The sequence below is a fragment of the Hoplias malabaricus genome, chromosome 10 (genome assembly GCF_029633855.1).
Source record: "Hoplias malabaricus isolate fHopMal1 chromosome 10, fHopMal1.hap1, whole genome shotgun sequence".
Taxonomy (NCBI): Eukaryota; Metazoa; Chordata; class Actinopteri; order Characiformes; family Erythrinidae; genus Hoplias; species Hoplias malabaricus.
Genome location: NC_089809.1, coordinates 38,198,554 through 38,215,761, shown reverse-complemented (window position 1 = coordinate 38,215,761; position 17,208 = coordinate 38,198,554). Strand labels below are relative to the sequence as shown.

Below are 17,208 nucleotides of genomic sequence, written 5' to 3'. Positions count from 1 at the left end.
GTTTATCCAGTTTTCATTTTGTAGCAAATAAACCAATCATAGATATCACACAAGTCTGTTTAGTTTAATAGCAGAACATTGTGGCTTCATGTGATAAACCTCTAATTAAATTGAATGAACTAAATTAGAGGTATTTTTCCCAAATCAATTTGAATCACTCAATGAGGAAATAAATTATGGAGGGAGATCACAATTCGGGCTCGAACAATCCTCCTTGGGCTTGTATTCCTTGGGTGTGATCTTCACTAATAAAAAAAACTATATCATACAACAATCTTCTCAAATAACAGTTGACTGATCAGCTCCACAGCCTTGTCGCTGACCTTTTTAAGACTGAATCTGTCATGTCACGGAGTTGATTCTTGAGAAATGACTCCATTACAACCTGTTTTCTATCATTGGAATGAGAAAAGCATCCAAAGTGCACAGAACCCTAACCCCAGCACAGTCCTAGTTGTGAAGGTTTATCCAAATGTGTCCCTAATTTTGTTATTTCCAATTCCACCAAATAATATCCTGATAATAGGTTCACTGCGTTTACAGATGCATGACATTAAGCTAATGTTTATCTTAGGTTTGGAGAATAATTGAATATCAAAATGTATAACAATATAAGGTGTTTCATTAACAATGATAAGATTTTTAAATGCATTTTCCCTATTCATTCATTCTCTGTTACCCTTATCCAGTTCAGGGTCGCGGTGTGTCCGGAGCCTACCTGCAATCACTGTGCGCAAGGCAGGAACACACCCTAGAGGGGGCGCCAGTCTCTTGCAGAGCGCCATATATATTAATATAGAATATAGCAGCCCTAGTTTCCCTGCATCAGTACTGGAACCAACAAACATGTCTTTATCAAATTTCAGATAATTGGTGCCAAACGAACAGAGAAAAGCGAGTCTCAGAACTGTGTAGTTTAAGGTACTTACTGCAAGCGCTGCAGGTGAAGCAGCTGTCATGGTAAAGACTACCCATGGCCTGGCACGCCTGGCTGGCTCCATACACAGCTTTACTGCATTTCACACAACTTCCTGCAAAGGAACACAACGACATATTCATATCAGCAAAACCGCACAATAATCTACATGTTACAATTTACAATAATCAGTAAACAGAATTAACACGAAAGTAGCAGACTAGCTGCCGGATGATGTGGATTTAACCTGTTAAAGAAACCACACAAAACAGCCAAAGTGAGAACAGTGGTTTCTGTGGTGTCAGCTCTCTGCAGTTTATATTTGTTTAACCATTTACACTTGTGGCTAACATTTTATTGCTCATAAAGCCACATGATAGCTACTTGTGCTCTTGACGACAACAGGCATAAACCTACATCAGCACATTTAAAAACTGACTGACAAAGCTTTGAATACTAACATTTGGAATGAGCCTCAACACGATGTTGATTTAGGTTTAAGTCAGCTGCCATGACAAGCTCATCTCTTGTTTGTAGGTGTCAACACATCCCTGATACATTTGGACATACACTAGAAGAGCTAAGTCTGAAATGCTGCAATGTATCTTTAGAATATTACTTTGAAGACTAAAAATGTGATACAAAACCTTCAGTCGATTCAATATACAGGAAGTGGAAGGAGGTGAGAGGCAGAGCAGGCTGGTAAACCACATTGTATCTTGATAGATGAAAATAGAAGCCAGTTTGCTTGTTTGGTTTGGCCAACATGCCGAGAAATCTGCCCCCATAAAAAGAGAGATCCAACTACGAAGGGTTCCCACCAAACACTGCCAAACATACTTAACATACTCACACGCACTCTCTCGCTCCCCCTCTCCATCAACAGGATGGGGTAAGGTTTTAGGAAGTACACATTTTTGTAAAAATTTAAAACAGGATAAGACTGGATCAAACTTTACACTAATCCAATTTAAAGTAAGGGTAGAGTGACTAGTGTGTTGTGACATTTCCTATCACGCTGTTTACTGCAAGAGGACAGGCCTGACTTCAACTATGTGCTTCCACTCCCTCCATTTCTTCTCGTCTGCCAGCTCAGCCTCCACAGCGCCACAGGACTGGTGCAGAGATGTAATTATGACCCAGTCACAATAATGACTCTCACTTAGTGCGCAGTGAAACCCTCCAACAGAGTACACGGAAACTGAGTCCTTTATAAAGAGTGGCTTTCAGCCTTTCTTCAGGTGACAACTGACCAACACAAACAGCACAGAAAAACAGGGCCTGGGTAATGCAAGAATACATGAATGTCATTACAGTTTGAGTTAGTCCTGAGTTATGTGTAAATCTGTAGGAAATCTATAGGACATCATTAAATCTCAAGGACCTACAATAATCGATTTGATTGTTTTGGTGACATTCGGAATGACCTCAACAAAAAACAGTAATACAGTGGAACCTCTACTAACGAACTTTCCAAGATATGAACTGGGCATTTGAATATTTTTTGCCTCCACCATGACCACGACTCTAGAACCGAACCCGAGCCTCCGCTCTGAGCCGGCGGCTGGAAATGGCCCCTGACCCCAATAGGCGAGTCTCCCAGCGCCCAGACTTGAGTGAGCTTTTGGGATTAGCAAATTGTAGCTTTAGCAATTTAGCATTAGTGTAAATAGCAGACATCGAAATTCGTGCTAAGTTAAGCCGTATCTACGCTTCGTCTCCCCACATTCACCCACCACTCTCCGTTATTCCACCCACCCCCCACCTCCCGTCATACAGCCAGTGCTACTGTGTTACTCCTCCAGCCAGTCGTCACGTCTTCAAGGTAGCGATGTGTAACCACTTACAACTTTATTATTTCTTTTTTATTACTTTTACCACTGTATTTCTTTTTTATTTTTAGTAACGCTACATGTATTTTTTTTACTAATTTGAGAGTGTTGTAAACATATATCAGTGTAAAATGGGTGACTTTCGGGGGGCTGGAACGCATTAATTGCTTTTCCATTATTTTAAATGGGGAAAACGTGACTAGAGAAACTAACTTTTCCACTTACGAACCGGGTCACGGAACGGATCAAGTTCTTAGGTAGAGGTTCCACTGTACTCGGAAATTCGTGGAAATTCCTGGAAATGGAACTCGTAATGAATGCAGTGACCAATACATCCTTCACGTCTGCATTTTCAAACAACTAAATTTTGAGGTTAGTTGTTGAATTAAAGAACAATTGTCATATTCAACGCTAACGCAACAGATCATAAAATGACAAAGGAGCAGGAAAATGTTTGAAACTGAACTACCCCTAATAAATAAGAGGTATTCCTTACTAAAGCACAGCGCTGGACTAACATTACAGCTGGTATTAACTTTCCTAAATCAAATGCAACTAAACTTCTACCTTCACATCACTGCACTCAGACACTGCTTATACGTGGAGCAGATAACTTCACCCAGCTCGCCTCCCACTGAGAGTGTAGGACATTTCTGCAGGCTTTAGTTCTAGGTGGTCATGTGTGGGCATCACTGCTGTGTGGAACAGAAGGAACCCTGGCTAAGCGCCATATAAACGTCCAGACATTTATCTTACACACACAAACCCTGATTTACAAAAACACATTAATCAGCTACATGAAGGAAGCAGAGTAAAATAATTATCACAAGACCTGTGGCTGTGCTTCTCGTAGGAAAGGACACAGAAGACACTTCTTTGCGAGAGCTCGGCTCACAAGGTTCCCTCTGTATGTGTACATAGCTAACAGTGTGCTCACAGCAGATTAGAAAATGCATGATCAACAGTATCCCACAGAGCTAACAGCATTACCCAGAGCAAACTCTCCTCAGTGGAAGAGCACGCCAACAAGAAGCTGGAACGAACACTCACAATGAACCCTCTGTTTCCTCTGGTATCCAGCAAACATCAGGCAGCCAACCTCTGCCCACTCTGTAAAAGCCTGCCTTAAGGAACCAAGCCTGTAGCACTACTGCAAGACACTACCACACCCACACCACATGCCTTATGTGCAAAACTTCTAACACAGGACAGCTCATACTTTCTAACATCACTAAACTTCACTTAAAATCTTCAAAACTATTGTGAGTTTCCACATAGAAGACACACACTGCACAGCAGAAGGATTTGTATGTGGCATTTAGTCTATAGGCTATACTTTAATGACGTCTGGAGCACCTGCTGTGTAAAAGGCTTTCATTCATATCACGCGGCCCTAGATGCCATTTCAAAATACCAAGTTCCTGGAATGAAAATCAGCTTCCTGTGTAGTAGAATCTCAGCAACATCTCGCTAAGAGGAAGTCTTTAGTTTGTGTCCTGCTGTAATAAGGGGGAAGTGTACCCAGTGACTTGCACTCAGCAGGTCTACACTCAAACTGTGCTCTTTGGTGACGTCAGTGACTTGAGTACGTAAAGGGCAAGGGACCTTGAGGGCAATCGATGTCAGGTCACGGTGGGTTTGGAGCCTTCTGGAGACGGAAAATGTGCACATGTAAATATACATCCATAGGCACAAGGCAGCAATACACCCTGGACAAGGCGCCAGTCCTTCACAGACACACAAACACACACATGTTCACACCCATGGTCATTTTCACAAAGCCAATGTACTTACCAACATGTGTGTTTGGACTGCACCATATCGTATATTTCATAATAATATCGTTATAAATTTTAACAGATTTTGATAATAGAGATATTCCGACTTGTTTATGTAATGACTTTGTACAGTTACAAATAGCATGGTGGAAAATGGCTGTGGTGAAAGGACTTCAGTTGTGTGGAGGTGGTTTGGTTCTAAAATATGTGATGTACAAAATAAAAAGGTTCTATGCAAGTAGCATTTAACTAAACAAAAGGGGAACACACACAGGAGAGAACACACCGCACTCCTCACAGACAGTCACCCGGAGGAAACCCACGCAGATACAGGGAGAACACACCACACTCCTCACAGACAGTCACCCGGAGAAAACCCACGCAGACACAGGGAGAACACACCACACTCCTCACAGACAGTCACCCGGAGGAAACCCACGCAGACACAGGGAGAACACACCACACTCCTCACAGACAGTCACCCGGAGGAAACCCACGCAGACACAGGGAGAACACACCACACTCCTCACAGACAGTCACTCGGAGGATACCCACACAGACACAGAGAGAACACACCACACTCCTCACAGACAGTCACCCGGAGCGCGAATCGAACCTACAACCTCCAGGCCCCTGGAGCTGTGTGACTGCGACACTACCTGCTGCGCCACCATGCAGGTTGCATGGCACCTTGTTGCAATATTATGTTCTTGAAATTAACAAAAATTTTCAATTTGTCATATCGCCAAGAATATTGTTAGCGCAATAATACGCTACAATATCATGGTATTATTTAAGGTTCAGATCGCCTACCTCTAATATCTACCTGAATATCTGTGCCTCTAACACACTGAACAGATAAATGTACTGGGTTTTCCTTGCTTGTACCTCAAGCATTTTCCTTGACAATGGCCAGTAAGGGCCAGAGTAAGGGAACATAGAGGCCACCTCCTGGACTCTCAATGGGCTCACAGGCACATGCAAATGAAGAAGCAGAACTCCAAGTGCACTACTTAGGAAGGGGCTTACGGTATAAACCTGCTGAAGGAATGCATTACATCAGCCCCCAGCATTCTGGGCCTTTCCCTGCAAGGTCACACCAATCGACTCCACTAGAACAGCAAAGTAAAATCAATAGCCTTCCGATCAGCATCCTCAGCATTAGACTGCTGTACACCACCTAAAGGGAACAAAGCTGTTAATGGATTCCAATATACTCCACTGAAAAACGTGGACCATCTGGCATCAAGCACATAAAACCTCACGTTAAGACACAACGAAGCCAGGCACTGCAGGCGTAATCTACTCTGGTGAATTAAACTCCACTGGACTGTACAAATCAGAAAATATTCTTTCATTTAATTATGCAGTAGAAGAGCTCCAATTGGCTGAAGTTCAAATGTTAAGGGAAGAGGCCAAGAAAACTTGAGGCAGAATTAAGATAAAGCCTCTGGGTAGACAGACAGATTAAGTAATCCTTAATCAAAACAGCTCTGGACATACTAGCGCAATTATCTCCTGCTGGTGTGTTTGCGTATGCAGCCTGAGTCCCCCACTGCCGCCCCATTTCTTTCCCTTCCTGCTCCCTGCTCGCCCCCTCCTCATCTCTCATCCACTGTCTCTCTCAAAACAAAAGAGAGCAACAAGGAGGGGCCACGCTTAACTGACTCCAGACAGAAGGGAAGGTCATTGTAGCTCTTTTCCATTTGGATGTCAACGGAAGAGTCCCACTCACGTTGTGGCCCTATTGTTGCTCTTCCCTATTTATTATCATCCCCTGGCCCTGGCCATGGCCCTCTGTAAATTCCAGAGCGAGTTTTCCAGACATTCCTCAACATCCCCCTGGAGCACCACTTTGGCTCTGTGCTCATTTTCCCAGACCCTTGTGCACTGCTTTTTGCGAATCATTAAGTCACGTGTTGCAGGTATGGTGAATATAACTCATAAGAACGCTGACAGTTGCCAAAAGCTAGTCTAGATCAAAGAAAACTGAAAACAAATAACAGAAAGCATCATACAATTGGCTGGGAAAGTTAATAACATATTAATGGCAGCCCCCTCCAGGGTGTGATTCCAACTTGTGTCCAGTAATTTCGGGAGGGCTGTGGACCCACCGTGACCCTGAACCGGAGAGGCGATTACAGACGATTAATTAATTAATTAATTAATATTAATAGCAAGACTTTATTACAAACTTAGTAATTTCTAGAAGAACAGGTTCACGATTTGGAGAATCTGATCATTTTGGGAACTGTGCTTCAAAACACATTATATGACCAAATCTTTTTTATAAATATCAATTTATCTTAAAGGATAAGCACCACTTAATGGACCTCCATGAATATTTCACATTATTTTAGTTACTGACAGATATAAGTATGAATTAAAATGAAAATAGCAGCTTAATTTGCTTTAAAACTGACAATTTTATTAAATTGACGGAAAAACCCGAGCTCGCTACGGAAATTCTTGAACGCAGCCGTGACGTCACTGGTGGACAACAGCTGAACAACGCCGCGGTAAAACACCGTTATGACTGACTGTTATGACAGTATCTAGCTAAATAACCAACATTATTCATGACAATAGCCTAGCAATAAGCTAAACTCAAATTTAGAGGTACCGTTATTCTTGTAAATGTGATCGAAGTCGAACTCGAATTCATCCGACACTATAAACCTCCGTAATGCAGCTACGTAGCCGAGTATAATCTGAGACACCGAGTTTAGCGAGTCAAGCTAACGTTAACTAACACCAACTAAAACAGGCGAAGTGAGTGTCCTTACCCTGTTTACCTCCATGTTACAGAGGCTCTTGAACACCTTTCGTTGGTGTCCTTACATGCCCATATTGTTGGAAAAGCGCCAGTGAAATGAGCTACACATAACGGAGTGAGCGGATGGTCCTTTCCAAAGTGCCCGTTTAAAGTTGACAAATGTAGTCCATTTTCTGGATATTTTGGGATCTTTGGGCCATTTGTGCACAGATGTCCCACTGTACATTGAATGATTGCAGCCAAAAACAACACACCTTTTCGTCATTTTGCATTAAATTAAGTGCAGCTTCTAGAGTTGTTGTCCACCATCTACGTCACAGGCAAGACGCCTATTAGAGTTTCCGAACACAGTTTGGGGGGGGGACAACGGTCTTTTAAACCTTATTCCTTCAATTAGTAAGAAATAACATGTTTTCTGACTATCAACAAACACAAGTTAGGAACTTAAATCCCACTGTATTTATTTGTTTGACACTTTCATAGAGCTGGAAAATAATTGGAGAATTTTATGCAGTTGTTTATTTAGGGTGTGGTAGAGCATCTATTTGGTTTAATAAAACTACCCCTGCTTGGTTGGTGTAATGCTGAATAGGTATGTCACATATACAATGCTTATAGCCATCTACTGAACCAGTGTTTCTTTGATAATCAATGGCATCAGGACAGAGATTGTCCACTACAATACAATTTCACTGCCCTCACAGCTTCTACATTTCTAAGGAAGCTTAACGCTGGATATTGAAACACTCCTGTAAGGAATTTGATTGCATTCAGCCACTGACATATTAGCGAGGTCAGCTATGGATATCGGATGATGTGTCACAAACACCACTCCAATTTACGGCTGAAGAAAGAATCATTTTTATCAATTACAGTTCCACTGCTCTATAGCCCAGTGCTGAATGGCTTTATACCCTTCTTAACCCTTCAGAAGGGTTTCTCTTACCCTTCTGACTGATGTATGGCATTGGACATGACCTTAAACTCATTTGCAGCTTCTCCAAAGCAAAAGCATTCTATTCCTCGTCTATGGAGAAAGCCCGTGTCAGTAATGTCAGAGTTTTCTACTACTGAGTTCCCAGACAATCACACCCAAGATGTGCCTTTAATATTAATGACCAAAAAGGACAGATGCATTATTCAGGGTCTGCGTAGTTACCTGAGGAAACCATTGTTAATCTGAGGAATCGATTTATCAAAGGAGGCATATCTGCCCTTAAACCACAAGTGAAGAGTTCTTGGTCGTAATGAAACTTTAGTGAACTGCTTCGGTCAAAACACCAAAAGGATCAAACACCACAGCTGCGTTCTTCCCCTGTCTAAACAGCCCTGTTCAGGCCACATCTGGATCCCGATACACAAAGATTTTGCCCCTAGGCTTTTGAAAATATCCCCGTCCATGTGAACATGAAAACAGGCCTCGTCATTCCTGTCCTGTCAGGGGTCATAGTGCCTCTTTAACAAAACATCCAGAAACATGAGAGAAACACAGAGGTTTAATCTAAATCACTCCGTACGCCGTATGTAGTGCACTATGCAGGTCATAAAATGACTGAATCTAGATCTTAATCAGAGTTTTCGTGTGGACGGGAAGGGTTAATAAATATCTGGATCTGTGTGGACCTCAGGACGGCCAGTTTCGGCACCTGTTCCCATTAAAGAGAATGAGTTACAGCTCACATTCAGTGCGAGGTGAACAGCAGTAAAGAGGAAGGAGCAGAAGCTCTGTTCTCATTTTCTCCATTTTCCCTCAGTGTTTTTATTTCTCCACATTCGTTGTGTCTGTTTTGCTCTGTTTAACCTCAACTTCAGACAGGGAGTCGATCCCAATCTTAGAGTATCTGCGCTCTAAATAAAACACAGCACAAAGTCAGAATGATTCGTTTTCCCCCATGTTTTCAGACTTTGGCTGCTCACAAAATAAATAAATAAATAAATTCCTGATCCCAAATTAATGAAAAGAGTTTTTTTACATTACACCAACTTTACACTTATTAAATCACTTAGTAAATGTCCCATTTAAACGGCGTAATATTTTAAAGCTCTTGCTGATAAAAAACAGCTGGATGTAGTCCAAAAAATGGACACTGCATAGACATCCAAAGCAATGCTGTCCTCAAAGATCAAAAAATGAGAACAGACACTGGGCTCAACTCTCACCCACTCCTTGGTTTGTGTGTCATCAAAAGCATGACTAGGCTGGGAATATGCGTATGCATATCCAAGGCTAAAATCTCCATTTGTCACAGCGTGAGTCAGAGAAGGATCTTCATTCTGAAGCATAAGGACAGGGGTCAGAAGAAGCTGAATGGGGAAGAGCGGGCAAGGAATGTGCTTCTCATCATGAGACTCGCCCTTTACTCACAAAGATTCGGACAAACATACGAGCAGTTACTTTATGTTTAAGGCAGGCTCGGTGAAACTTACTGTCAGGACTGAACTGCAGGGATATGTGTGTGGACGTGTATAATTACAACATACTGTCTCTAATCCCCGTTAGTGCACGTCAGAACTCTAGCTTTACAGTAAACGCAGTTCTTGAAAGCTTCAAACCTGTAAATCTTATTTGAATTACAGTGTAATGCAGGACCATTTGAGGGGCAGGACTTTTCTGGCATGTTTTCTGTATGAAAACTCTTCACGTGTTACTCCCACGGTCCTTTCATCCTGGAGCTATGAGTAATAACAATGGATAATATAAAAAAAGCACAATGCAGAACAACACTGAAACCATCCAAACATCAAGAACACAAAAAGCTCTGATGTAAGTCAACTGCTAAACAGGATCAAAGAGCACCCTCCACAATACAGAAAGACCCATGTAACTAGGAAGTCAAATACACAGCCATAATGAGGAACTGAAGAGTGGCAATATATATAAGTACAGGGGTTAGACAATGAAACTGAAACACCTGTCATTGTAGTGTGGGAGGTTTCATGGCTAAATTGGAGCAGCCTCGTGGCTAATCTTCATTAATTGCACATTGCACCAGTAAGACCATGTGCATCCAATGGTTCAAACATTGTGTCCTGAAGGCGGTGCCGTGTATCAGGACGACAGTGCACCAACACACACAGCAAGACTGGTGAAAGATTGGTTTGATGAACATGAAAGTGAAGTTGAACATCTCCCATGGCCTGCACAATCCCCAGATCTAAATATTAATGAGACACTTTGGGGTGTTTTGGAGGAGCGAGTCAGGAAACGTTTTCCTCCACCAGCATCACGTAGAGACCTGGCCACTATCCTGCAAGAAGAATGGCTTCAAATCCCTCTGACCACTGTGCAGGACTTGTATATGTCATTCCCAAGACGAACTGACGCTGTATCGGCCGCAAAAGGAGGCCCTACACCATACTAATAAATTACTGTGGTCAGTTTCATTGTCCAACCCCTGTATTTTTTTTTATTATTGGGCTGAAATTGTCACAAAAGATTTAGCTCCTAACCTTCTACATGTCCCGGATGTACTGAAGTTCTATATTGAACTTAAATACCTTTTCGCCAAAAATGACCAACTGGGATAAACAGATTTTGTTCCAATCTGACAATCAGTCTTTTCATTTAGGCCAATCAGAACGCTGCAGCTGCTCCTGTACCAAAATGTCACTGCATAATTATAAAGGAGGTGTTGCATTGTATTTGTGTTATTTAAACAGGCAATGTCAGTTACACCAATTAAAAACATTTTCCCAATTTTAGTTTACTACATCATTTGAACACAGAAGCTGACCCCTGACGTCATGTGAAAACTGAACCATCAATGAACTAATAATGTTCCCAAATGACTGAGAATTAGATCTTTTTACATTCACTTCCATTGAAAGTTAAGAAGGTTTCTCCTGTAAAAGTGATTATTTAAGACGTAAGATACATGTTTTAACTGGACAGCAATTATATAATATATTCATATTGAAACTTTTGCTCATATAAAGCACAAATAAAGTACAGAGAATGTTCTAGAGTCCTTCCACACTGACCTTCAGGTAAATAGTCGTCTGCAGTCTGCCTTTCAGTCATTCATAAAAGTCATTTTATAGCTGCATCCCTGTCAAATGCTTTAACGGTTTTTGCAAAGAATACATTTAAAACAAAAAATCAAACCACACTGAGCTGAGTGAGGGTGTGGATTCCTATACTTTAACTAAACCTCATATCAAGAGTTCTCCATACTAGAAAATCAATGGAGATGCATGGGAAACATAAGCTAATATTAAATGTATTATTTTAATGACATGGCCCTGTTCTTAGTAGGTTACTGAAAGCTAAAATGTTTTCCTAGTCCTCACCATTTATTACTAAGGCCCACCCTGAGGAGATTTAAGGATGAAGGAATGAAGCAAATGAGACAAAATGATTAACACTCGACTTGAGCCATGACTCCACGGCCTGGAGACGGACCAACGGCGGGGAGCAGCAGTTTATCATTCACGTTCACACACACACACACACACACACACACACACACTCCTCAGACACTTTGTTATGTGGCTCAAGCTGGCAATGGACACTCACACTCACACAGACAGGCGCATGCGCGCGCACACACACACACACACAAGTAAAAGGTCAAGTGGAAACAGGCAGCACGCTTTTCAATCACTGGTTTGTCAAATGCCATTTGGATTTCTTAAATTCCAGATGAGAAAATGATTAACAGAAAGAAGGAGGGGGAAAAACCCAGGAGGGAATGGATCACACTGGACTTACCGAAGTAGTCAGCCTTGGGCTGGGTGTCCATCTCCTTTTCCAGTCGCTCGGTCAGAGCTTCTAATTTTATTTCTGCCGCAGACGGCCCGTGCTCTGGCTGTATATGGAGAGTATGGCACGGCAGTATGAGTGCCCGCGGGGGGCTGGGGGCTTCGCTGCAGGCTGGCTGCCCCTCTGCAGGAGGGGACATAGAAGAAGGGGCTAACAGGGAAGGACACCCCTGTGCTTGACCATGGCTTTGAATGGGACCTGCTTTGGGACTGTTCTGAGATTCTGGCAGGCCATGGGCAGGCGGAGAACCCTGGGCAGACCCAGTCCCATTAAGCCGGAGGTCTCCATGGACAGGCCTTTGGGTCAGGGGAGGTTCAAAGTGGTAAGGGGGGGTCGTGTGAGATGGAGGCTGATGGTAGGAGTCTATGGATGCTCTGTAGACACCTGTGGGTGACTGGGGGACAGAATCAGAAGTGGGAAAAACTTGGGGTGGCAGGTTTTGAGTAAGCGGAGGAGGAATCTTTCCATAGTTTAGTGTAGCACTTGGGCTTGTAGAAATGCTGCTGTGGGAAGGCGATGATGATGATGAGGATGAGGATAACGACGAGGACGCTGTCGGACTCTGAAGATTGTTCCTAGGGGCCCAGGTAGCAGGAGGGCTGGAAGGGTGGGCAGTATGTGTAGGCGATGTATGGATGTACGCGTTTCCAGGGCTGATAGGTGGGTGATGGTAGGAATCCAAGTGCTCCTTATGGTCATAGATGTTCCCATAGCTATAATCTCTGTTGGGAGCCTCATGTTGAGGGGTGGGGTGATGTTTTTGTCCCTCATAAGATGAATACTGACCAAGACTGCCTGTGTTTGGCATGGGTCCGGACAGTAAAGGTGGCTTAGCAGCAGCTTCAGCCCCCTGTCTGCAGCTACTAATGGGTGGTCTGTCTTTGGTGTAAAACGAGCCTTCTGACACTTTCCCGTGGCCTCCATTCAGTCTCGCCGCCAGGCTACTTTTGGCCATCTCCTCCTGGTGCTTCTGCATGTGAATCTTGGTCATCTTCGAGGCGAACACCCTCCTCGTCTCCTCGAAGTCGGGGTTATTTCCCGCGTCTCTTTTCATTCGGAACAAACCGTCCCTCGACGCCTCGTACATGTTCAGGTCTTCGATGAACTTACTCGCCTCCAGACCCAGGTCTTCGTATTTATCCATGGCTCTTTTGTGAAGGGTTTGTGGGCACTGTTGACTACTGAAAGGTGGAGGAAGAGGTCACTTCAAAATGTGGACTCCTTCATTGCAAAAAAGTCTGTCAGAAGTTCAAAGGAAACACGACAGCAAAACTACGAGTCCCAAAAACAAACTGTAGCTTACCTTCTCAGCGAAACAAACCACTCGCGTCCAGTTCAGCGAAAAAACACACCAGAAAATGTTTTATTTGAACGTTTGTGAGAGAAAACAGAGCGAAAACCGTCCGAATATCGACGAGAGACACATACACACAGAAAGAAAGCTGCTCTTCCCTCACGAAGCGGTTACTTGCCGCTCTTTTAAGAAGCTCTCGCCCTCGAGGCAACTTCTATGACAACTTTAAAAGCAGCCGTTCGTGTCCAGCCGTTACAGCCGTTTCTCCCTCCAGCAGTGCGCTCTGTTCGGTGTGGAGTCCGATGTGAGCGGCTTAAACGAGCGGTTTATGTCCCACGCAACTCTCCTCGGTGTGTTTTTGTATTTAAAGGCGCAGTGACCTAAAAATACCACAGCTCTGGTCACTTCTGCACCACACCAGCGTCCAGAGGACTCAGCTCACTCTCCTGTTCCTGTTCGGCACTGCGGCTATTACCTGCTTCTGTTAATCACCACAAGTTATTTTCAGATTTCAGTATTTTGGGGGGGAGTTATATTGGAGGAGGAACCAACGACATAGAGATTATAATAGAGTCCTCTGAAAATGTCTATTTACAATAATTCCTGGAAAGGTTATCTTCCTCCACAACACCACCACAACTTTCCTTACTTTGTTTCAATAAAAGAGAAACCAGCTCAGGATGTGTGTGATGTCACTCCTAAACTTACTTCATGTTCTACAAACGAGCTGAAACCTGTTGAGTTGTACAGTAGTAACATTGTATTTCCATCCATCCATCCATTATCTGTAACCGTTATCCAGTTCAGGGTCACGGTGGGTCCAGAGACTACCTGGAATCATTGAGCGCAAGACAGGAATACACCCTGGAGGGGGCGCCAGTCCTTCACAGGGTAACACACACATTCACACCTACGGACACTTTTGAGTCTCCAATCCACCTACCACCGTGTGTTTTTGGACTGTGGGAGGAAACCGGAGCACCCGGAGGAAACCCACGCAGACACAGGGAGAACACACCACACTCCTCACAGACAGTCACCCAGAGGAAACCCACGCAAACACAGGGAGAACACACCAAACTCCTCACAGACAGTCACTCAAAGGAAACCCACGCAGACACGGGGAGAACACACCAACTCCTCACAGACAGTCACCCGGAGGAAACCCACGCAGACACAGGGAGAACACACCACACTCCTCACAGACAGTCACCCGGAGGAAACCCACGCAGACACAGGGAGAACACACCAAACTCCTCACAGACAGTCACTCAAAGGAAACCCACGCAGACACGGGGAGAACACCCCAACTCCTCACAGACAGTCACCCGGAGGAAACCCACGCAGACACAGGGAGAACACACAAACTCCTCACAGACAGTCACCCGGAGGAAACCCACGCAGACACAGGGAGAACACACAAACTCCTCACAGACAGTCACCCGGAGGAAACCCACGCAGACACAGGGAGAACACACCAAACTCCTCACAGACAGTCACCTGGAGCAGGAATCAAACCCACAACCTCCAGGTCCCTGGAGCTGTGTGACTGTGACACTACCTGCTGCACCACCGTGCCGCCCAACATTGCATTTATGATCATCAATTATAAAGTATTGTCAAAAAAAAACAACTTATGAACATATAAACATACAAACTGAGGTAGCACCATGGGTTCTGTGGTCCATTTGGGACAGTTTGGGGTTCGGACATGACGCCGAAGCCTACCACAGTACTGTACAGATGAAGACAGACTCCATGTTCAGGCAATAAAAACGGTTTTGAGAATTTAAATTTTGTTTACAGATCAGTTCTCTTTCTAAAAAAAATGTAAGATTTTTTAAAAATGTGTTTTCTGTAAGATCACAGTGGACTACTGTAAGAGTGAATGAGCTGAATCACAAGTAACAGCAGCTGAGTGTTGTTATTGTTGTTATTGTTATATAGAAATAAGAATAAAATATATATTATATTATTTACTTGTTGAAACACAAGGGCAGTGTTGTCTCAAAACAGTTCCTTGTTTCATAGCTTCTACAAATTGCTTAAAATATGAAGAAATGTACAAGATTAGCAACAATCCACAAATACTCTGTGGATTGGACTGTGAAATTCAGGCACTGATTGACTGGTATTTGAGGGCCCAAAGTGTGCCAAGACAACATTCCCCACGCATTACTCCACCTCCACCAGCCTGGACTGTTGACACAAGGCAGGTTGGGTTTTGAATTCATGCCGTTGGCACCAAATTCTGACCCCATCATCTGTGTACCTGAGCAGAAATCAAGATTCCTCAGACAAGGCTATATTATTCCACTTCTCTGACCGTCCAGAGTTGGTGACCCTGTACCTACTGTAGAGTCAGATCTTTTGTTCTTGGCTGACAGAAGTGGGACAGGATGTCGTGTTTCACTGTTGTAGCCCATCCGCCTCAAGGTTCGATGTGTTGGATTCTGAGATGCTTTTATGCTCAGCATAAATGTAAATAGTGGATATGGATTTTCATTCATTCGTTCATCTTCTGTAAACTCTTGGTTCTGAACAGTGTCATGGAGGGTCCATAATATACCAGCGGTCCTGCTGTAGACATAATCACTATGAGTGTTTCCTGGTGAAAACATAAAATCGATTCAATTAATTTAAATTTTTTTCATTGAGTGCTGGTGTTTGGTGAAACGTGAGTGTGTGTCGCCCTGCGAATGACTGGCGCCCCCTCTAGGGTGCTCTCCTTGTGTCCAGTGATTCCATGTAGGCACCGGACCCACCATGACCTTGAACTGGAGAAATGGCTACAGACAATGAATGAATGAATGAATGAATGGATGGTGTTTGGTGACGACTGGTGTTATCACAAAGCAGCTTCACAGAAGTCCACGTCCTAGCTCCATGAGCACAAGGAAGAAACCTTGAGAAGACACAAGACTCAGAATGGGAACCCATCTAAAGCAATAATGTGTACACAGTGGTCTATTAAGTCATGTTCTGCGTGTGATAAGAGCTGTTAATCTGTCTTGAATTTCCCCTGGGGATCAATAAAGTATCTATCTATCTATCTATCTATCTATCTTTTTCTCTATCTATCTTTTTCTCTATCTATCTATCTATCTATCTATCTATCTATCTATCTATCTATCTATCTGTTAATGTCAATGTAATGAGCTCATATCATGGTAAACAGTTTTACTGTTGTTTGACTGTAAAATAACAGGAAATGACTGTAAAAATATCTCAACCAGTAGCTGGTACAGTTTTACAGTGTGACTTTATTGAGAGCCACCTAAATATTACCTAAATGTAATGCTATGATGCATTTGGATTAATATTGTATTGTATTTAATTACCAACATCATCTGGTAATATTTCCTTGATTTAATGAAGATGTCTGATGCTCTTATATCTCAGGGTTTTTCTTTGTGATGACAGCGCATCTTTCTCCCTTTTCACCTACAGCACATTTGTTGAGTGTGTGGGCGAGGTCTGTCTTATAGCTCGCTCTGCTATGAGTCTGTTTCACTGTAATCTTAAACGTGGGAAATGCACACAACACAAAACAGCTTTTATTCCACAGCCGTTAGCTTTGACTCAGAAGCAAAGCATAAAGGTTTTCATCTCGAATGTAAAGGGGCTGAAATGTAAGGGGAAATGCTCATAATTTTACTGTATGGAGATGTATGCAGGGCTGTATAACGCCTTCCCCAGGCTCCTGGGTGTTATGCTGGAGTCGATGGCTCTGGGCTTGGAGCCAGCACATGTGATCCTGTTCAGTGGAGAGAAGAAGCCAGAGAGAAACACTTCCTGACTTAGTTAGCCACATTTTCCTCTCAGCAGGCCACCTCAGAGATATTTATGG

The 17,208-nt window shown here is 43.2% G+C and overlaps 1 protein-coding gene across 3 annotated transcripts in view; it reads right to left on the bottom strand.

The window, feature by feature from the left end:
• Positions 1 to 13,824, bottom strand: part of limd1a (LIM domains containing 1a) — a 40,321-nt gene extending 26,497 nt beyond the window's left edge. The window contains exons 1-3 of one of the 3 annotated variants that reach the window (XM_066682242.1): positions 13,368 to 13,824; positions 12,014 to 13,285; positions 930 to 1,031 (exon numbers count right to left, since the gene is read on the bottom strand). In XM_066682242.1, the coding sequence (XP_066538339.1) occupies positions 930 to 1,031; positions 12,014 to 13,208 (1,297 nt within the window). In that variant the 5' untranslated portion in view covers positions 13,209 to 13,285; positions 13,368 to 13,824. The remainder of the gene's footprint in view (positions 1 to 929; positions 1,032 to 12,013; positions 13,286 to 13,367) is intronic. The other 2 variants (XM_066682241.1, XM_066682243.1) reach the window with 2 other exon arrangements.
• Positions 13,825 to 17,208: the final 3,384 nt, after the last annotated feature.